Below are 23,735 nucleotides of genomic sequence, written 5' to 3'. Positions count from 1 at the left end.
CATCTTCTATATGATAATATAGCCTGTACTATATATGCGAGAAAATTCTCATTCTCACATTTCTCTAATTACAGCGGAAGATATCTCAACAAAAGACATTTTCATCGTCGCAGAGAGAAATCGTTCTGGACAGTCTAAGGAGAAATCCTTCGAGCAGGCGACACTTGGACCATCGTACATCATAATTCCAAGTTTAATTCAGATAATATCAGCGGACCGATACTTTCGCCAGGGTGGCGGCCGTTAAGTAAAACGACAATGTTATGGGGGATGGGAACAGGGTCCCGCAAACACGAAAGAAATGCAATTCCGGATGAATTACGAGCGCTACTTTGTCATCGGGGCCCGGAGGCTGGGGTTGCAAGAAAGCAACATAATGCATTGGTCTGGCTTGAAAATTGAAACCGAAAATTAACGGTGCCGCGGCACCCTAGGAGAAAGTTCCACCCTCGTTTTCTGATCTAATCTCGTTTAATCTGCTTCCTTGGATACGAGGGAAAGAAAGAAGTGAAAGGAAAAAAAAGACGTTCGACCAGCGGGGAATTCTTGCTGAATCGGGGAAACTTCCGTTGGAAGAATTAGTAAGACTGACAGCGGAGGAAGGAGAGAACCATGTCTAGAAGGGAAAACTCGTTTCACGAAAACGATCGCCGGGAAATTATAATTTGAATCCTGCCTCCGGTTGTCAGGCGGGTAACTATGATAAAAGGGATGTGGAAAAAGTGTCGTACGTTTGGAAGCAGTCAGACGTAGGTAGATAGACACTGAGTAGTTGGCAATCACTGGAAGTAAAAGTTTCCTTGGTAGAATAAATATCTTGTTTTAGTTAGGGTAAATAAAGTAATGAGAATATCGAAGCATGAACGAGAAAAAAGAAAGGAAAGATGGAAAAATGAGAAACAGACAAGGAATAAGAAGAGAATACTTGATGAATTTATTTTTGATGAAGGAGAATAGCTTTAAGTGTGAGAGAAGCAAAGATCAGTATACTCGGTGTAATGAAAATATTGAGAAAATGAAAACAACAGAGAATTGGATGAGATGTATTGATTTTTAATATTGCTTGCACACAAGTTGTATGAAATTGCGAAGCAAAGACTTCAAATTAAAAATGTAGGACGAATACTCGGTTAAATAAATAGAAACGTAGAAATGTCCTTTCTTCAAATAAGTATATCTGGTTTTTTGATAAGTCTGTACAATCTGTATACCATTGCCCAACAGATCTTATTATATACAACAATTGAAACATACATTTGCTTATCAAAAAAATACTCCGATCTCTGTCTATATTATGACAGTAAATTCATTTAATATACCATTCTATAAGCAAACCATTTTATATTTTCTCCACTTAATCAAAGTAGAACTCCGTCATTTCCCAACTTCATTATAGAATATCTCTTTATACTTGCATGAAAGAAACTCATAAATATTCAATACCAATCGAACTTCATTATCAGAATTCCTTCATTTAACACGGAGCTCCTCATTCTCCCACAAAAAGATTCTTTTCAATTTCATCCCTTCGAGAGAACTTCTTTTCACTGCATATCCTTTACATTCAATATGTATCCAGTAAAAATAGAGTGAAATTTCCTTGGGCCGATATTTGAGGATCCTCCCTTTGGGGTTCGTAGCCTGTACAAGTTACGGATTGACAAAAAGGCAGACGCGGGTATCAAGAGGAATTTGGAATGCATCGGCCAACGTCGGTGAAAAGGAGTTGAAGCTCGTCAAACGGCATTAGAAATTTCTGTCACGCGTGAGTCCTTTTCGTGAGCCGTGATCTGTCTTTATTATCAGGCTGATGGAAAGTCAGGGGACCTCTTCCTGGCTAGCAAACCGACTAGGATTCGACACGGTCGCTGCGACGCGATACGTGTCGTGATTCGATTCACCCAACCCCCTTTTCTCATCTGCCGTACCATCATCGGCAAACTGTTCGGAACAGGGGAAAACTGCGCGAACTTCCTCGTGAAAATTTCACCCACCGGCCACGGAAAATCCGTTGTTTTATATTTTAAGCGAGCAAGAAGGATCGTGTTCCTTGGAAATTTAGTTTGTTACGCCTCGGTTGGTCAAAAGCCATGCTGGCCAAGACTTGGCGTATAAAAGTAGAGAATAGCGGTACATATGTAATACATATACGATAGCACATAATTCGTTCCTTTTGTGCCAAGTTGTCGCTTTTTCACTAAATAAAAACGGATTGAACATCGGTTCCTTGTTCCTAGTTTTATGCATGGACTACAAAGATGGTGAGAAACATTACTATGTTTCTGCACTTATTATGTAAAAATTTTAAACAAACAATGTATACATTGCTGTGTATACTGTAACTTTGTAACACGTGCAACTCAAATTACTTTAAACTTGACGTAAACACACATAATATATAAAAATCTTCATAAACATAATCAGCATAAACATCTAGCCCTAGTATAACGACAAAAATAATTAGTAGGTGTTCGTGCAAATTTGTATTTTTATAAACGCAGTTAAAATTCGATTTGATTCGTTTTTCCTATTAAACATTAAAAATATATTCCTAATAAAATTATGATATAATTGTGAAATTATAGTTAGAGTATTCCACTTTAGGAATATTATATATTTCTGTACGTCATGTACATTTTGTGCATTTTTGCATCGTCAGAGTCAAAGTAAACGCATAAAAATCCGCGATTTAGCAATTAAACTTTTAAATTACATTCTCTAATCGAATCTGTCGCGTGATCTCGAGACGGACTTCCCTACGGCGAAGAAAATTCATCAAGAGCAGCACGAGGAGGGTCGAAACGTTATCAGAAAGATAGATAGAGCTCTGCTAGCCGTATCTGTTCGTTATATATCGAATCAGCGCGTAGCAAGCATGTTTACACGGATGCTACTCTGATAAAGTGGCACCAGATGGAAGAGATCATGCAAGATGGAGCTTAGTGGTTCATAAATCATTGACGGTATCATTTGAGGAAGTGGATCAGCCCATAAGACATTGTCAAGGAAGCGGTCGTTCCATTCTGTCGCGATAGTTCATTTCCGCCGAGATATTAATCACGATATGCACCTCCGGCTGGAATTTCGATTTGTCTGATAGATATCGTTACCTGTCGTTCGCGGATGAAAATATGACCTTATTTTGAACGAGAGGACTTCCATTTTGAGTTAGGCGGACATACTTGTCCGAATTATCGGATCGAATCAGTTGAAATTTTCATTGGCGACTAAGATTGGAAAAATAAGAGAATAGTAAAATTATTCATAAATTAATTGATAGGATGAATTGAAATTAGAAACACGAGTCTCTTTTTTATATCTTGGCACCTCTTTTAAGTATACTCTTCTGTTACCTTAAAAACAAAACACGGGAACTTAGTAATGTTTCTTGTTGTCACAAATGTGTGACAAGTCACAAACTCGAGGAACATTATTGATTGAAACCAATATATTGGAAGGATATAACTAGTAAATTTAATCGAATTAATAGTTCGTATGCCAATTAACGTAGATACATAGTGCTCAAATATCTTTGTCATGATGTTTTTTTAGAGATAGTATTCCTTTTAGACGTAGAATTAAAATTTTTCATTGTCTCCTGTTTACCGTTTCCTATTGACATTTCATTTTAACTAATGAATCTCAACTAACTATACACGAGAATGATGTTAAATGCGACAATCATGAAGTAGTTCCAAAAATATCTTTCAATGATTCTTTTGGATGAAATCGACAGTGACGAATCCCAGAATCGTATAATACAATTGTTTCAACGTGATCGTGTAGATTTGAATTCTGTCTCAGCAGTGCACGAGCGACAACTACAAAACGGAAAATAAATAACGCGAACAATTCGTTGGTCGGTATCATTGGTTTAAATAAAATGGAATTTCGCGTGAGGCGATCGGTTCGCGGGCAGAAATAATTTGCAAATCAATAAAAGTTTAATCGATCAAGTATCCTCTGGCTGTTGTTCATCGCAGCGTATCAATCTCGTTAATAAGTTTTCCAATATTTGCTCGGTAATGTCCAACCGGTCGACAGATTTTCGGACTGATCCAGAAGTAATAAAATTAAAGGGCAGCTGCGAGGAATTTAAATGTTCATGAACTTTAATATTTCGCCCGTGGCAAATCGTTAAACGATCCGCAAAACATTTCGGTTGCCTGTTAATTACAGGGCCGGGCTTATCGCAGAGCCGTATGAATTCCAGCTCGGAACCCATGTATGTACATCTTTATCGTTAGTGACATCTATAAAAAAAGAAAGAAGAGGAAAGGAAAGGACAGAAGAATAAAGTAACTGCGACTGACAAATTTATTTCACGATATTCTCACAAATTAATTATCATTATTATTTATTGTACTTATAGAAGTTGCAATTGATATTTTTATTTCACGGCGCTTTTAGTAATATATTTTTAGTGATTATTATTTACTATAGTTATATCATTGCAAGTTTAATTGACCAAGTTATATCGTTAGCACTGCACTATTATATTGTCATTGTATCAGTAATTGCGGAAGAATTGTAAAACTTGCACACTTTCGTAACTTGTACTTATTAAAAGAATTCAATAAACGCGCAGTTAAACTTTAATTTAATCGTTTAATCATTTACCGACCTGACCCACGCTCTTAAGATGACCAAGCCCATTTTTTTAACGAGAATGATCGCTAATGAACTTTGCACTTTTTACAGCGTTCTGAAGTGAGAATCTCGAAAAATAGACCCTGTTTACGATTAAATTAGTTCTAAGTTCGAAGAATTGGAGGAAAATTGCTCGCTTTGTTTGCCAGAATTTTGGCAATTCTGTCAAGAACAGCAAGTTTTTGTATCAGGAGAATATCGTAGCTTAAGAGCTGGCACAATTTCCCCAAAATCTTGGGAATGACGTCACGTTCTAGAAATTACTCCAAGTTGAAAGAGAACATATAGTATAGTAGGTGGTAAACGAAATTTTCGAGATTTTATCCAAAAATCAGGATAGGTTTTGTGGCTTTGTATCAGAAGAACACGATGACATAGAAGGTGGCACGATTTTCACGATTTTTGGAAATCGATGTCATATGGTAAGAATCGCTAAAATTACCAGAAGTGACGTCTAGTTCTTGAGCTTTCCGTTTTGTTTACAAACATCGATATGTATATTGACACTTCTGATGTATATTTACATTTTGCCTTGTATATGTTGAAAATGACAACGTGACTTCTCGCTCGCCATCTATATGCTGACGGCTAGTTACAAAAGGAGTAACTAGAAGTTATTACTAGACACGGTCGGTAGACCTGATCGATAGTTTTAAGACTTATCTTGTTTTTTCTTTTGTTTTCGTTCGTGTTCCTTTCAAGTGTTTGCAATAAAGGTTCTGCTCCGAGAAATGTGGATTTATTATCCAGATTATGGGCCGGGTTATGGGCCCAGGTTCAATAATTAATTATTATTTTTATTGAAAATATTTGTTGAAAATAACAACGTGAGTTCTCGCTCGCCATCTATATGCTGACGGCTAGTTACAAAAGGAGTAACTAGAAGTTGTTCCTAGACACGGTCGATAGACCTGATCGATAGTTTTAGGACCTCTCTTGCCTTTTTTCTTTCATTCGTTTGTGACCCTTCTAAGTGTGTGCAATAAAGGTTTTTCTGCTCCGAAAAGTGTGAATTTATTATCCATATAACATAATAATAACTAACGCGATCCTACCTCTAAAACATAAAATAACAACAATATTATAAATAGTAAGAATATTAGGGAGCGCAGAAGATAACCTAAAAAACAAAAAAAGGCACGTGGTCGATGATTCAGTGTTGAATATCGTAAGGGCGCTTTATCAAATATAAAATAATTGTTTGCGTTATAATATAGTTATTAGACGAACATAAAAATGTCGAACGGAGTGAGTTCAAGTATTGAAAAACTAAACAGAGAAAATTACGACACGTGGAAAATGCAAATGAAGGCAATACTCGTTAAAGATGACTTATGGGAATATGCGGATGGTACAATAAGTAAACCCCAAGCAGCGGATGAAGCCTCTTTATGGAATGAAAGGGATGGTAAAGCCCAAGACGATATTATTCTTGCTATGAGTTCGAGTGAGCTATGTCATGTGAAGCATTGCAAAACTTCACATGAAATATGGAATAAATTAAAGGAGGTTTACGAACCTAAAGGACCTGCAAGAAAGGCTACGCTCCTCAAGCAATTATTATTCACGAAAATGTCCGGTAACGAAAATATGTCCGATCACTTAAACAATTTTTTCAGCCACGTGGATGATCTAAAGGAAATGGATATTGGAATCGATGACGATCTGCTGTCAATCCTGTTATTATACAGCGTCCCGAATACGTATGGAAACTTTAGATGTGCGATCGAATCGCTGGACCAATTGCCTACCCCACATGTACTTAGGACAAAATTATTAGAAGAAGCTAATTTTCGTCGCAATTCGAATGCTGCGAGTGATCACCAAGAAGCTCTACAAGTAGATTCAAACAAATACAAAAGGTATGTTAAAAATAGAAATTCCTTAAATAAGAATGGACTTACTAAAGCTAATAAGGTAAAACATATTGAATGTTTTTATTGTCACAAACGTGGACATACGGCAAATCAATGTTTGAAGAAGAAAAATGATGACCATAAAGCTCAATTAGCACAAGTCCCTGAAATACCCAACACTGAACAATGCCTACATACTTTCGATATTCAGGATGAAGATAATCAGGGTAATAGTATTATTACTATATTTCGTTGAATACAAACATGGAATTACCGAAGGAATGGTGCATTGAGAGTGGTGCGATGTCACACATGTGCTGTGACATAAACTGTTTTGAATCCATAGAGCCAATCAAAGATCAAAGTGTAAGATTAGCGAATGACAAATTAGCACAAATCAAAGGTAAAGGTACTGCAATACTATTTAGTTAAAAAAAAATAAACTTGAGAAATTCCGATTGGAAAACACATTGTACGTACCAGAATTAAAGGCAAATTTGATCTCGGTATCAAAGTTACAGCGAAAGGAAAAAGAATCTTATTCACAAATAAGATGGCCACAATATTTGGAAAGAACGATGAGGTCGAGCAAGTATTACTGCTAATCGTAGAAGGGATTTATATATCGTAGATGCAAAATCCGAATATACTGGTATGGTATATCAAAATGAAAATTATGTTCAAGATAGATTTATGGTCAAGAGGGGGCAAGGAAGACCAAAGATAATGCGAACAGGAAATGTTGGCAGACCAAGGAAAATGTACGAAACTGTCCCAATTGATCAAGAAACAGTACAATTGGTCAATGATAATTTGACCGAGTCAGTAGATGAATTGTTATCTGGACCTCATGCCGAAAAATGGAAGGAAGCCATGATAATGGAATATGACGGCTTGATTAAGAATAACGTTTGGGAATTGGTAAAATGCCCAGTGAATAGATCTCCGATTGGATCAAAATGGGTCTTAAAGACCAAATGCAAGGAAAATGGAGAGGTTGAGCGCAGAAAGGCTAGGTTAGTAGCGAGAGGTTTTGCTCAAAAACCCAACGTTCCACGGTCGTACGAAACACATAGATGTCCGATATCACTATATTCGTGAGATTTTCCAACAGGGGATCATTGGAATTTGCTATATGCCCACAAATGAGATGTCAGCAGACTTATTAATGAAAAGTTTGGGAAGGCCAAGTCATAATGCTCACCTAGAGACTATTGGTTTGACGTGCACTCGAATTCCGCTGAGAGGGGGTGTTGAAAATGACAACGTGAGTTCTCGCTCGCCATCTATATGCTGACGACTAGTTACAAAAGGAGTAACTAGCAATTATTACTAGACACGGTCGATAGACCTGATCGATAGTTTTAAGACTTCTCTTGTTTTTTCTTTCATTTTCGTTCGTGTTCCTTTCAAGTGTGTGCAATAAATATTTTTCTGCTCCGAGCAGTGTGGCTTTATTATCCAGATAATATAATAATAACTAACGCGATCCTACCTCTAAAATATAAAATAGTATATTTACATGTGGAATGTAAACAAACAAAAGTTTTTTAAAGATTTCTGAGAGCTCAGATGATTCTGCGCTCTGTTTACAAACTATCGTTTGTTTCTGATGATATACAATGTTTATTTACATTTCCGTTTGTTTACTTGTTGTGTATTTACATTTCCGCTAAGTTTATTTACATTTTCTGTTTGTTTATTTACATATCCGCTTTGTTTATTTACATCTTAATCTGTTTATTTACATTTTCGTGTGTTTATTTACTGTTTATTTATATCTTAGTGTGTTTATTTACATTTTCGCTTTATTTATTTACACCTTAGTGTGTTTATTTACATTTTCGCTTTGTTTATTTATATTTCCCCTTTGTTTATTTGTATCTTAGTATGTTTATTTACATTTCCGCCTTGTTTATTTACATTTTTCGTGTGTTTATTTATATTTCCGCTTTGTTTATTTATATCGTAGTGTATTTATTTACATTTTCGCTTTATTTATTTACATCTTAGTGTGTTTATTTACATTTTCGCTTTGTTTATTTATATTTCCCCTTTGTTTATTTATATCTTAGTGTGTTTATTTACATTTCCGCCTTGTTTATTTACATTTTTTGTGTGTTTATTTATATTTCCGCTTTGTTTATTTATATCGTAGTGTACTTATTTACATTTTCGCTTTATTTATTTACATCTTAGTGTGTTTATTTACATTTTCGCTTTATTTATTTACACCTTAGTGTGTTTATTTACATTTTCGCTTTGTTTATTTATATTTCCCCTTTGTTTATTTGTATCTTAGTATGTTTATTTACATTTCCGCCTTGTTTATTTACATTTTTCGTGTGTTTATTTATATTTCCGCTTTGTTTATTTATATCGTAGTGTGTTTATTTACATTTTCGCTTTATTTATTTACATCTTAGTGTGTTTATTTACATTTTCGCTTTGTTTATTCATATTTCCCCTTTGTTTATTTATATCTTAGTATGTTTATTTACATTTCCGCCTTGTTTATTTACATTTTTCGTGTGTTTATTTACATTTTCGCTTTATTTATTTACATCTTAGTGTGTTTATTTACATTTTCGCTTTGTTTATTTATATTTCCCCTTTTTTATTTATATCTTAGTGTGTTTATTTATATTTCCGCTTTGTTTATTTACATTTTCGTTTGTTTATTTACTGTTTATTTACATTCTCGTTTGTTTATTCACATTTTCGTGTGTTTATTTATATTTCCGCTTTGTTTATTTACATTTCTGTTTGTTCATTTACATCTGCGATGTAAACAAACGTCGCTACTCGAAAATTGTCTGAATTTTCTATAGTTCACTTAGCGCAATTCCTGATATCGTCACAGAAGAGGAATTGGACGAGCGTAAAGTGAAGGATGATTGATGAAACTGTTGTATTCTCTTTAAAAAACATTTAATTATTGAATAAATTTAGAAAAATGTACATTATTTTATATCTAACTTAGCCCTATAATATAATATATATTATAATATATATAATATAATATAATATATATTGAAATTTCCCACAAGAAAACGAATCTTGTTTTCTGTGAAATAAATCTCATTTTATAGAATAATGAATTTCGTTTATGGGAAGTTACGATCACTTGTAGGTTTTGTGGGAATTTGTGGGCCGCATTTTACGTTTGGTGGGAAAAATATTTTCTTCTCGCATTTTTCTGGGCTATATTTTATATAATTTATTTGAAGATAAGTGTGCTGTGGGAATTAGAATGAAAGATATGGGCAAGAGATACTAGATATGGGATATGAGAGAGGAGATGGGGAATGTGAAATATTATATGTGGGATATATAAATGCGTGTGCTACAATAACAAGGACAAAAGATATTTTCTAAGATAGCGAATGCGGTATATCGAATATGATAAAGGTAATCTGAGATATGGTACATGAAATAAGTAAAGTGAAAGATATGGGTTAGGAATACTAGTTAGGGGATATAAAATATGTTTATACGAAATATGGAATGTGGAATGTAAACGTGAGCTTAGGATAATAGATATAGCATAGTGGACATTAGATGTTGGATATAGGATATACAATATATGAATAGTGTTGGGCACAGAACATCCATAATGTGAATAATAAATAGGATAGAGATCGTGGGGTTTAATATGCAACTTTTGCGGCATTAGATGTGGAAAACGGAGTATTAATCGTACGATACGTGATGTGGAATGTGAGATGTAGGACACATAAGATGGGATAGGATACAACGTTTGAGATGCGTAACATAATATAATATTGAAACTGTACTTATTTTAACTTAATCTTGAAACAAGAATTTCAGTCCGCAGAGGCTGCGATGAAAGTTTAGGAAGTTCTCTGGTTGTTCCAAAAAGTTTCTGTCAGATATGAATATCGATTTTCACCACTACAAAGATGTTGTCTTTATAAGGACGATGACCATATTCGTCGAATTACTGGAAACTTATCATTATCACCACTTGCTGATCTTAGCATCTCATGAGTTTCTCGAATCCAAGGAAACTAGCTGGATCACACATTTTCGTAACCCCTGGTTTAATTTATTACTTCAAGAATCGCTTTAAGGAGATTTCAATTGTTACAGTTTCCGCTTAAATCCGTGATATCACGCAATTAAACGCTAGTTTTTTAATAGATATTTATTTTTATCGTTGGGGAATATTCAACCGACTTGTAGCTTGGACTATATACTTACCGAACTTTCTTTAGCTCGCCAAACTTCTCAATATCGCACGAGAAAATATATTCATATTAGCAACTTGTAACTATTGAGATATGTATAATTCTGTGTGCTAGGCTAGATTAGCCGCGTAGTAGTGGAATTTATACAACTTCAATCGTTCAGGAAAATTCAGATACTGATTTCTCTTTATATTCTCCATCACTAGCAATTTTTTTGTCGATCAAACAATTATTTCACGTTGGGAAAACAAAGTGAATAATTGAGACGATAATAGTAAAGAATCGCATTCTATTAAATATACAGTCGTACAAAAATTTTCGGTCAGAATAAATGTTTAGATACGAAGAGCGATATCCAAAAGAATTTCAAATAGTATTGGATTTAAGAGTATAATAAATAAAAAGAAATATATATATATATAATACAAATACATATAATAAATTTTATATATGCTACATACCAATCTGTAATCTATCAAATTTCACAAACAATATCGCTTGCTAAAAAGCTCAAATATTATTCATCGGCCTTATTTCCGTATTTATCAATACCAAAAATCTCCCATCCATAAAAAATGTGTTTTTCGTCGAACAAAAAGTTTTATACACCAGTACTTTCGTAGCAACAATCTGTATAATTTAACTTTGTCGCATATTGAAATTACCGGAAATGAAAAAGCCCGAGCAAGGAGCAACAGAGGCAAACTACGGTGCAAGTCTAGATGCATACACAAGATTACACCTTGAGGACTTAATTAATTACACGACAAAAAGGATCGAAGATAAACTGGGAATTAGAGTGGGATAACATGAAGCATCTCTCTAGCAGTTTCTTCCAAGCACTCAAAGGCTCGAGGAAACTATGAAGGATAGAACAGGTGGTTACATCTAGGCTCTAAATTGGCTGCATTAAAATCACTCCTTTGTACATACCATCCAAAAATTCAGAACCTATTCACAACGAATGTGGCCAGACGATTGTAACAGTGGTACGTTTACTCTTATACTGCTTGAGATACAGAAACCATCGTACTCATCTCGAAATCCGCTCACCGTTTAAAGGACAACTTCAACAAATACAAAATAGAGAAACTCATCAGATTCCTAAAAGAAACACGTCTATTGACAAAAATGATATAATAGTTACGATAGTTGTTCATAACCAAAGTAGTTAACAGGTAATCAAAGAAAAAAAAAATAATATGTGACATCAAATTTCGCTAATAATATTATCTGTATGTTGCAGCAGAGTACAAGGGATTATTCTTCCTTGCTATTTCCCATCGTTAACAAAAATTTCGCTATCGATATAAGTAATTTCCCGCTGCGTTAGTTACAATTCTGCATTCCCTCTTTCTCTCTGACGTTACCATTTTTCCTGGTGTCGAAAGGAGGGGAAAAAATGAAATCCGCTCACAGCGATAGTTCAGCAGAAACAGTTGGTGCCGCCTTTCGCGCAGATCGATACCTGGATATCGTTTCAAAGCTGGCATCGCTGTATCGAGTTACAATTACAGACTATCTGGGCATGTTCATTCGTCATTATTATCAGTTTCCATGCGATGCGCATCTTTGTCGTCCGATCGAACAAACGCCAGGTTATCCCGACCGGTGGAATAGTTTGCTAGCCTGCGTCTACCGATCCTTATCCGCTATCATACCGTTATAAAATACGATTGTGATAAACTGTGCCTCGCATACGTGTTACGTTGCTGGGAAAATTGTAACACCCGGCGATACGTACGTGAAAACGTATTTCGTTCAAGAGAGAACGAAGTCCTGCACGGTTTAGCTTCGAATCGTTTCACTGACTTTCGATGCATGTAGGTATTTCGAAAACAGCAATTAACCTCTCGCATCCCGACAGTTGTCGATATTTGGCTGTAACGGGTTCCAGCTATTTTCCAAAAATGTTCGGAATTTCAATGTTTCTTCGTGCTATTCTTGTAATGAAAGTACAGTATTCCTGTAATGAAATGTAACGTACAGTGGTTCACGAAAGTATTCGAGCATTTGCAACAGCAGATTTTCATGAATATATTTACGTGTGTTAGCGTTTTCAGATTTCATTAGCACTGTAATGAAACAAGACTATTGTGATTATATGCGCCAGATTTAAAAACAATCCGAAAATGTACGTTGGTGTTACGAGACACTTATTGCTAGAATACATACTTCTAGTAAAATATTGGTATAAAATATGTGAGAATAGTGGTTTTGTATACGTAATTAGTTAATCCATCTTTAGATGTTTTCACTAAATATGGCTTATACAATTTATATTATATATTCTATAAATAAAATTATAATATGTAAAGTATTAATAATAATATATTGTATATAATATAAATATAATATATATTATATAATAATATAATAATTAAATAAATAAATAATATAATATATACTATTCTATATTATATAGTTAATAGTTGACTGTCCAAATATGCTTATGAATAAGTTTTGCGGTCATTGGATTTTTCATCCTTTTTTTGCAGCACGATTAAAACATCGTGAAAATAACCAGCTGCACACGGGGAGAATAGGATATGAATCGAATTATTTATACGCTTAAATGTGATACGATAAATAATAAAACACGTGTTACATGAATTCTGATTTATATTCTTGACGAGGAATCGAGAAACAGGAAACGGCAAACAAATGCTGACGGTCTTTCCTGCGAGAATATTTAAATAAAATTTCTCCTTTTATTACCGCAACAATAACGAGGATTGAAATCTTTATTAATCCAGTGATTTACATTCCTTTAGATATCAACTACCATTAGCGCCACGTTGAATAAATCCAAAGGATCTTCTTGATCCTTCGAAATCCGTATTTCAAACGTAATATTCATTTTCAGTCTAATCCTGCAATACACCTGAATCAATTTCAACGTATTTAACGTATGTTCCATTTCGTATTGACAAATACATTTTGATTTCTATGTCTGAAACTACAGTGGCTCAACAGAGTACTTGAATATTTACCATGAAAAGCCTTTACGAATATACTGTACGTGTTATAAAAGTTTGAAACATTTTGAAGTTTTATTGGTACTCTGATGTCTGACTGTCATGATTATATCAGTAAAATTTGAAAGCAATCTGAAACTATGTGTACAAGTTACAAGATATTTAATGCAACTTATGTATTGAATAAGGTGAGAAATATAATAATATAAAACCATAATAAGTGTTAAAGATGGTCTCACTGAATATCGATGACAGTTGCACGAAATATTTCGTAGCTCGTACGTACATTTCCAGATTTGTTTCAAGCATTACGTATGAAAGGATAATATTAGTGTTAATGAAATTTCAAAATGTTTCGTATAACACATATGTAAAATTCGTAAAATGCTTCTACAACCATTCGAATATTTTTGTGAGTTACTTTCGATCATTACGAGACACGATTATCCAGAAAAGAAAAAAGGAAGAAAAAGTGCACGTTCTTGATTAAAAAAAGCTAATCGTTTTAAGCAGTGTGTACATTTACAAAAGACAACTCTAGACAAAAAGTAGAACATGTATTAGATTTGGAAATATTGTCGAATACACGATTGGGCGAACCCATGTTGGATCCGCGTCGGTCGACAGTGGAATAAGCGTTTACTAGCGCGTCCGCTGAAATATCGAGCGACTCTACTTGCACGAGAACGAGGAAGGGGTCGAACAACCGCGGACGTGCTCGAACCTGGCCGATTTTACCCGATCTCAGCTAACTCCGACCGAGGCAACTCTGGGTCAGGTCAGCCAGGTCAATCGCCCCGGCTGTTCGTGTCGCAAGAGACCTCGACTCTGGTCCCTTCAATCGTTTTAGACGTGGTTGCACAAGGAACGAGTCTGTCGCAGCCTGGGCCCTTGGAGACAGTCGTTTAACGTCTGCAGAAGAGACTAAGCTATCCTGCTTATTATACATTATCGGAGATCAAATCCACAAACCTATCCTAACCCGAGGAATTAAATCTCTAGGAATTAAATTAAATCTAATGCTCGTGTTATTTTACGGCCTTCACTTATGAACAGACTGCGTATTTTCAGATGGCATTTGCATTTATAGAAAATTGGAAAATGTAAACTTACGCGGAATGCATGTGTTATATAAATGTGATTTTCTATCGAGAGGTTTATATTTTTAAATTATATTCTCAAAAATATGAATAGTCTACTTATTAGAGTGCGGATGTTTATGCATTTATGGGAAATTTGAAAATGGAAAAATGTACATAATGCGCTTGTTATCCCAAAGTTAATAAATAAATAAATATTAGTTATATCCATATGTAAGTATTGGTTTGGTATATATCATAAATAATAAATAAAATAAGCAAAAACGTAAAATAACTAAAGAAATTGAGGTACCTGTAATTATTCATTCGTTTAGAATTTTATGATACAAAGAATCTACGTACATATATTAGTGATTAACATTTCTGAATCGTAATCTTAGACGAATATATAATTTTATGAAACATTGAGAGTTTAACACTCATGATGTCTGACGGGTGAAACAAATCTCTATTTAAATTTCATTCTTTTCAGTTGCGTTTATAAAAATATAAGTTTGTAAGAACATGCACAGCCTATTTATTATCGAACATCACAAAGAAGATAAAAAATTTGGCATTGCCAAAGAAATAAACGAAAGTGAATACTTTGAGATAGAAAATTAAATCGTAGAGGTTTCCCAGGAATGAAAAGCAATCGTCGAGATTCTGTAGGAAGTACACGGAAATTTTCTGAATAAAAACTTTTACTTCGTCATAGCTCTAAAAAAAGAGAGGATAATTTGCAAAAGTTCGGGGATAGAAACTAATTCGCGAATCTCAAATTCGTTGAAAATAAGTTCCAACTTCATCAGAGACAAAAGAGAATCGACGAAATTTGGCAAAAGACAGGGCACAATTTTCCGAAAGAAACTTTTGCTTTACCATGCTTCCCAAAAAGGGAATATAACTTGCAAAAGTTTCGAGGCAGAGAACTAATTCGTAAAATCCTCCAAGTTGATCCAGGATAACTTCGAAATTTATGAGAGATAAAAGAAAAGCCATGAAATTTTATAAAAGATGCACCGCGATTTTCAAAGTCAAACTCTTACGTTCTTATTCCATGAAAATATTTAAAATCACAGGTGGCAGAGAATTTATGAAATTTTCCAAAAAGGGTATTATAATATTCTGAAGGGAATATTTAATTTTACGAGAAGAAAATAATTTTCAAAAAGGGAATGACGCGTAGAGATTTCAAAGTGGCGAACTAATTCGTGAAATCCCGTAAATTTCTAAATTTATCAAAGGAAGAGAATGAACGAAATTGGATAAAAAATATCTACCACGATATTTCAAACGAAAGCTTTCGTTTTGTATTTCTGAAAAAGAGAATCTGCGACGCAAAAAGATTTCGGGATAGAAAACTAATTCGCAAGAGTCTCTGTTTCGTATTATCATCGAAAACGATGTACCATTAACGTGGCATTAAAGCTGAATTCCCGCGAGTTCGAAAATTTCATATTCTATGCACGTACAAAAGTTAACCACGCCGAGGGATTAACTTCGCTCACAACCCAATTTTCTAACTTTGTATATTTCATGCCGCGTTACTGTTACAACCGTTCTCCTCGCGACTACGTCAGTTTGTCATATTTTCCGCGAGTTTCTGCCCGGTTGCCATTATTACTGTCGGTTTCTCTTTTCATATTGCTTTGACCGCGATTTATCGTATCTTTTTACTACTATCCATCCACCGAAACACGTATCAAGAAATAGAAACATTTGCGACAATGATATCGCGTCCGAAGAACGTACGAAATATTTGAAGTTTGAACTTGGATTAATTTAATTTCAATTAATTTTCAACGGATGTTAAATATTTGGCGATTTCAAATTTATACATTTCTCAGTAGATATTTAGTAGTTCTTTAAACAATTTTATTTTGAGACAATTAAATACTTCTTCGATTTATAATAAATATTAATATTTGTGAATACTGAACATTTAACTATCTGGAATTTATAGATTTATTTAAAAGATATTTCATAGTTCTATGGAATCTTATTTTACTTTGAGATAGTTAAATAGTATTTGGAATCTATAATAGAAATTAATTTTTGATTTGAGTATGGTTGTATTAATGTAACGGGTATCTCATGTATTTTGGAAGACTTTAAACGTTGAATAAGTCTGGATAGCTTAGGAATTGTTTAACTACGTGTAATCATTGTGTGAAACGTGATTCATAATTTATTGGCGTCCTGGAATCGGTTCAGATTTTGTTATTAATTAGCATTGTTATCGATCACTATCGGGTCTATAATTACTGCGTGTTCTAGGGGAATCAATAATTCGGCGGTAGCCCAACAAAACACTTCGCTAAATAATTAAAAAATGATTAGACCAATCCTCTTATGTTATACAATGATATTGATTTATCTGTCGTTTTTTAAGGATATATATGTATAATATAATATAATATAATATATACATGCAATAAATGTGTAATTGTGATGTGGCAAATACATCGAAATTAAATATACCGAATATGAAGGATAATATAAAATACCTTCAAAAGCATCGAGCATCGTGGAAGTAAAAGTTCTAAAAACAAGCAAAGATCAGGGGAACTATAATAAGGGAACATAATAAATCAAAGAAAACGGAAACGTCATCGACAGGCACGACGCGGTTAACGCAAGTATGAGAAAATCTCGAACGCGAACGAATTCCTCTCCATGGAAATTTCTCGGTGGAAAAAGCATCCCGGAAAATCGAAGTTTCCTCGAGGGGAAGAATAACGAGTGATCGTTAGTATCGTCAGAAAGTTGCATGCAACGTCCAGGTGCGAGATCGCGAAAGAAAAATCCCTCGGTCATTTTTGTTCTAAACAGAAGTTTCCATTTACCGATAAAAACGCGTGCTCTTAGTCCTGTTATCTGAATCCGCGTTATCAATTTTCCGGGAGAAGAGAAAAAAAGGTGTACATAACGCACTTTTATTACGATCAACCAGAGTTTTCATGAGAAACCGAGTTTCTGCGGGAACACGGCCGGGAATGTGTTTATCATGAAAAGAAGCTTTCAGCTCGACCGCGAGAAGACAGATTTTATTTGATAATTTTGAAACGTCGACGGGGTAAAGTGGCGGCAAGACCCGGTTCTCTTCCAGTTTACTTCCCTGGACGCTTTACTTATCGCGAAATGTAAGTATCACGTGAAATCTGAAATTTTTCTGGCAGGATGAGAAGTGATTTCTATTTCAGTGACGAGAGAAAAAAGGAATCGAGTTAACGTTCGCACATCAGTTGATAAAATAATAACCTGGATGATCGTTTCGGGGTATTTTTAGATCCATAGATTGTGGGCGACATATTTATTATCTGTTAGAAAATATTTACTCTACATTTTACGAAAATTTTACTCTGTAATTCTTTATTTATCACCTTTGTAGTTATATTTATTTATTATTCTTTAGAAAATATTTATTCTACATTTTAGAAAATGTTTACTCTGTATTCTAGGAAATATCGTTATACACGTATATCCTAATCTTTTGATAAATATTTTTAAATCTCATTAAAAGGCTAATATTTACGAACTTTCATCTTTCTACGATATTCTCCTTTTCTGCTACAAATTACTTTCAAGATCTGTTACTTCGCTCCAACTTAGAGTTAACCAGTAACATGTCACTTTCAAAGATTGGGAGTAATTGAAGGCAATCCTTGAAAAATCTCAAATAAAGCCTGTTCTCTCGTTCTCGGTTATTTTATATGTCGTATATTTTATTAAAATACGTAATTGCTTAAGTCGCATAATATCGAAACATTTCGAAGATATATGCGGAATGAAATATTTCCAAGATTTAATATTTCTGATTTATTCAAAGAGAGGTCTACATATCGGTATTCTGAATTCAAGCGTCTCTCGACATAATCACGAACAATCGCAAATACAAATTTACTATAGGAATTGGGTTATCGGTCTGTAATTCAAGTGTGTTCATACATTCTATGTATATATGATTCCACTCGAAGTTTCAATGCTTAATATTGATAATAATATCCTGAAGAATATTAGATCAAAAAACCTTTCAAACGCTTCTTGCAATAAAAAAAAAAAAGACAAAAGGACCTTTTATTTCCTAGCAGTTGCTGCAGAAAAATTCCACGCTAGAAGATTAACTCTCTTGAACGATTTAATTTAAAACAGATATTACATTGATATCTTGATTGCATTTCTGACAAAAAATAGCTTGTAACAATTTATTTAGGCCAAATTGTATAACGATAGGCAAATAAAAAATGAAAGTAAGAATTTTTAATATTTAACTTTGAAATTAATCTACCATTATTGAGACAAATTAAAACAACCAAACTACAGTAGTTTCGGGTATGAAAATTCTTTCGCGAGATGCCACAAAGAATTTCCATCGAAGCAAAGGATATATATTCGCTTTCCCCCTTCTCCGCTTTGCTGTGTCTACTTTTCCGCGTTATAGCCGAATTTTTGTGCTTTTATTTAGCCAAAGAGAAGAAAGAGAAACAAGTGCGACGCACGTCGATGGAAAGTTTGGAGAAGGTGACGGTAAGATGCAGCGGGCCAGGGTAACTTATCCGTGTTAATTATTCAACTACGACAGGCACGAGACTGGTCCAGAACTCAAAATCGCGGACAAACCATGCTCCATGAATAATGCAGTGTTTGTATCAGAAGTTAGCACTCGAAGCGGACACGCTAAAGATATTCCATAAGAAAACTCGAGGACGTTATGACAGTTTCCAGTTTTTGTATTTCTTTTAATAGAAAATGCACCATGCACTGTGATATTAGTAAACCGCAGATGTTTATAAAAATTTATATTTTTAAGAATATAATCGAGAAGATATAACCTAGATAGGAAATGATTTTGTTTATTAAATATTATTGAAAATTTGGATATATTCTATATTTCTAGATATCATATTCATTCTGTGAATTTTTACGACTTCTCCACAAATGCATAAAAGTCCGAAATTTAGTTGTTCGTTATCAGATTTGTCAAAAATATTATTGTCGAAATAAATTGATTTCGAAAGTATCGGAATCGACACACTTTTGTAGAATGGGATGATTTTAACTTGTGAACATTCAATTGATAACAATTTACAGGAATGAAAGGATAAAAATCTTTGTTGTTTGCACCCCTTTATATCCAATTAAAACTAACGTTGAAAGTGTATGATTCGATGTAGGGTTTACAAAGAGGAATTTTTAAATAAATTCTGGACGTATGATTAAGCGTAAAAATTATCGAAGCTTCGACAAAGGTATATTCAAAAGATTTATTACATTACATCGCTGTACAATGTACTTTGACCTGCTATTAGATTGCACGAAAGATTCGAGATTATCGAGGAGAAAAAAATGTATTCGCACGCCCTAATTTTAGATTATTAAAAGGGAGAGAGGAAATCATTTACGAGTCAAAATTTCTGATACCGAAAAAATGCGAAAATCCGATTTAAATAGCTGGCTGGTGATCAAAGTGGTGTAGAAATTTGCAATTACTTTCAACACGCGACCTAGTCGTTTAGTATTAAGTTCGAACACCGATCACCGACGCCATCTCTCGCGCTGAAAAACGCTACTTAAAAAGTTAACCAAGATTTCCTAACAGATATCAGGACCCGTTCAATGACAAATTTTTGCAAGATAAGATACCATCACTGTGTGAGCAATGTCTCGTTTATTTTTTATCATTGCACCCGATAAAAATATATATACGTTTAACGAGCAATATTCGTGACAAAAGTACTATCAATCCTTTTCGCTGGTAGCCTGCAGGCGACAAAGTAATCTAAAAAGATATATACGCGGATTTCCATGTATTTAGGAATTAATAGCGTGTGCACAGTTTTATTTCACAGCGTTATGTCCTATTAAATATTGTCAGCACTATTTATACCACGAGAAAAATAATAGCTGTGTTAACAGTCGACACGAAACTACTGAATTGTAATTTAGCTAGATGGACTGATAGTAGAGTATTAATCCACTAATTACTTCTTTCGTTCAATTAATCTAATGCATTTCAAAATTTTATATCTATTCTGACTTTATCTTTGACTAATTACACGCCCCACTTTCTCTTCAAAATTTTACTTCACATCAACACAATAATTTATAAAGTTAATTAGCCGATGAATAATTCTTTACCGTTTAATCGACCATTTCTTTTTCATTTCGAACGTTATTCTACTATAATACATATGATAGCATCATGAGTATCAATTATAGCTGGTCGAACAGCACCAAAACCATTGTGCAGCTGAAGGTGGACGCTTTTGTTCGTGATCACTCGCAACTGCACTTTATTGCACAAGTCTATTGCAGTAGCTCCTCGACTGCGTGGGTTATTCGTGCAATTTTGCATAAATCACGCGCTATCGAGGGGTAGGGCCAGCATAATAGAACGCAGCCCTCTTATTTCACGATTTATTCCCGCAACGTAATGGCTGATATTAAAGGACCGTAGAATGCGCGTCCCAGATTAAAATCTTTCCTCTGCCAAACTCCTATAAACCCGCGAAATAACCCTCTTCTTATCAATGAACCGCTCGTTCCTCTCTGAAATTGGTAGCTCTATATATTTAAACAGTGGAACAGAATATCCTAGATCTATTATTAAATGAATGAACAAATGTTTCGTTTGTAATAAATCCTTTTAGAACGAAGGGTCCATCCTATCTTAAACTGTCGTCGTTCGAGGAAGTAATTCTGACCGAGGGTCGACAAGCTGTTGCACAGTTGCGAAGGAACACAGCAGAGAATGATACATAGTGTTCTTGATAACACAGCACGATCGACTAGGAGGTGATTTTGCGTTTAAAAATAAGCCGAGAATGTGGGATAAAATTGTTTCGCGCGAGGCTTGGTTCTTGAGAAAATCGAGATTGAAAATTCGTACGACATGTGTGCACAGAATCGCCTGTTGATTTCACATATGTCGATATTCCAGATTTCAAAGGACCCGAGTATGAAAAGAATTCTTCCTTTTAAGTGCCATATACATTGAATTAAATGCCACATACTGAGATATGTGAAGAAGCACGTGCTGAAGCAACACGGATATCTATTCGACATATCGAGCAAAGGTTCGAAGCTGATTCTTCCGGAAACTGAGCCTTGAAGGAAAAAATCCTATTCTACATATTCGACTTATCCTTACACGTGGAATCAACCTACAGACGGTGATATCACGTTATGCAGGGTGCTGTGTATATCAGCAACTGTACAGGTTGCATTTAAATGAATGCTTTTAAAAGAAGCTCTGGAAATAGTCTACTAAAAGCCCTACCTTGTAAGAATAAATAACGTGAGAATGGAAATGAAGTTTATCTTATCTATTCAACCTGTTAACTGGGTCATCCCTCACTACGAAACTTCTTTAGTCACGGAATTAAAGATTGATCACTGCGAATTAGTTTTATTTAGGTTGATTTTAACTCTCCGAATATAAATATGATACCATCAGACATCATAACCGTTATGAGACTAATTTTTAAAGTTATGGTATAAAAGCTAATATCTTTAATTAAATTGTTTTTGTTACGGATAGCTATTACAAGTAATTAAAAATTGCTTGATTATCGATAATCATTATCTATGACGCGGATTTTAGTTCGGTTACGAATAACCATTATAGATGACGGAAATTTAATTTTGGTTACCAGTAACCATTATCGGCGACCTGAATTTTATTTTAGTTACCGATGACCATTATCCACGAGAACAATATTTTCTGGTTATATTCAGCTATTGTCAATTATTACTATCGTTATTTATAATTAGTACATATGTATTGACAGCATAACAAATATAAATTATGAAATTTATATACATCTTATTAGCGAAAAGAAACAGTATGAAAATACATAAAACAAGGAATAGGATAAAAGGTATTATAGTAAAGTATTTTTATTAACACTTGTAATATATTAATTAACAGAAATGTTAATAACAATTGACAATAGTCGAATGTAATCAGAAAAATTTGTCGTCGATATTGGTTAGCGGTAATTAAACAAATTTTTCGCCATCGATAATGGGTATCGGTAGCGAAAATAAAATTCGGGCCATCGGTAATTCTTGGCAACCAAAAAATGACAACCGAAAACAATTCCCATCATCAATATTAATTACTGGTAGCCAAAATTAAATTTTTGTCATCGGTAATAGTTACTTAAGTAATCAAAGAAAATTTTAGTCGTTCATAACGGTTATTCGTAATCAGCACAATTAGAAATTAATATTTTTTAATCATTTTATTTTGTATGAAATTTCCTTTGGATTTATTAAAAACTTTTTCCATTTAAATAAAAATGAATTTCTGCTAAATGATATTTTTGAACAAAAATGTTTTGAAGTGATTTTAATTTTAGATCTCTGGATACGATGCGTTCCGAGTACAAAAGCAGCGATGCATCAAAATTAAGAGATCCTTGGGTAAGTATCTTGTTCATTTTATACTTATATTCGATCATTCTTGCATTCATCATTCCGTTCTTTTATTATATTATTATAATTTTTCCTGCGCTCTGTTTTGTGCAATTTGATGTACAAAATGGGCCACCTGGCTCCTTTGTCGATAACAATAATAATCACATTAAACACTTCCAGTGAGTTAGAAAAATAATCACAGAAAACGACAAAAGAGAGAATAGAAAAGGAAATTTGAGACAAAAATTATTATATTAAAATCCAAATAATTGATGCCATTCTTTTCACAGAATTCAATGCGATCGCAACGCGTTCTAGAGTTACCTTTCATAAGTTACGTTACGTTTCAAACTACGTAACGAATTTTCTCAGTCAATTCCACGGTTCCCAGACAATATCAATTTTCCATCGAGCAGAAACGGTTCCCCCTCTCGATTCGAGCGCTAAAACTCCAAGTCAGGGTAGTTCGCAAAGACACACCGTATTCGCGAAACCGTGCCGTCTAATGGGTTAAGACGCCGGATGGAGGAAGTTGGT

The 23,735-nt window shown here is 34.2% G+C and overlaps 2 protein-coding genes across 12 annotated transcripts in view; one reads left to right on the top strand and one right to left on the bottom strand.

Annotated features, from left to right (window-relative positions):
* LOC100644578 (inactive rhomboid protein 1) overlaps positions 1–23,735 on the bottom strand; it is a 284,993-nt gene that overhangs the window by 63,274 nt on the left and 197,984 nt on the right. The gene's annotated exons all lie outside the window — the stretch shown is intronic.
* On the top strand, positions 5,555–7,949 carry LOC105666994 (copia protein). Of its 7 annotated transcripts, none has more exons than XR_007226366.1 (3): positions 5,555–5,787; positions 5,868–7,522; positions 7,621–7,949. XR_007226366.1 is itself a non-coding variant. In XM_048412102.1 (2 exons), exons 1-2 carry the CDS (start codon positions 7,161–7,163, stop codon positions 7,673–7,675), a joined length of 417 nt encoding a protein of 138 aa, XP_048268059.1. In that variant the 5' UTR covers positions 5,561–7,160; the 3' UTR covers positions 7,676–7,949. The 7 variants fall into 7 exon arrangements, 1 of the variants encoding a protein (XP_048268059.1); XR_007226370.1 differs by having other exon boundaries at positions 5,555–5,818; positions 5,928–7,522; XR_007226367.1 differs by having other exon boundaries at positions 5,555–6,909; positions 7,022–7,522.

This window comes from Bombus terrestris, chromosome 14, assembly GCF_910591885.1.
Source record: "Bombus terrestris chromosome 14, iyBomTerr1.2, whole genome shotgun sequence".
NCBI classification, from domain to species: Eukaryota; Metazoa; Arthropoda; class Insecta; order Hymenoptera; family Apidae; genus Bombus; species Bombus terrestris.
The sequence above is the reverse complement of the archived record's forward strand: the minus strand, read 5'-3'. Positions and strand labels throughout refer to the sequence as shown.

Coding starts and splice junctions, on each gene's coding strand:
- LOC105666994 (XM_048412102.1), top strand. CDS start 7,161: ATGGTATATCAAAATGAAAATTATGTTCAAGATAGATTTATGGTCAAG. Junction 7,523..7,620: donor GTTGAGCGCAGAAAGGCTAG/GTTAGTAGCGAG, acceptor ATTTTCCAACAG/GGGATCATTGGAATTTGCTA.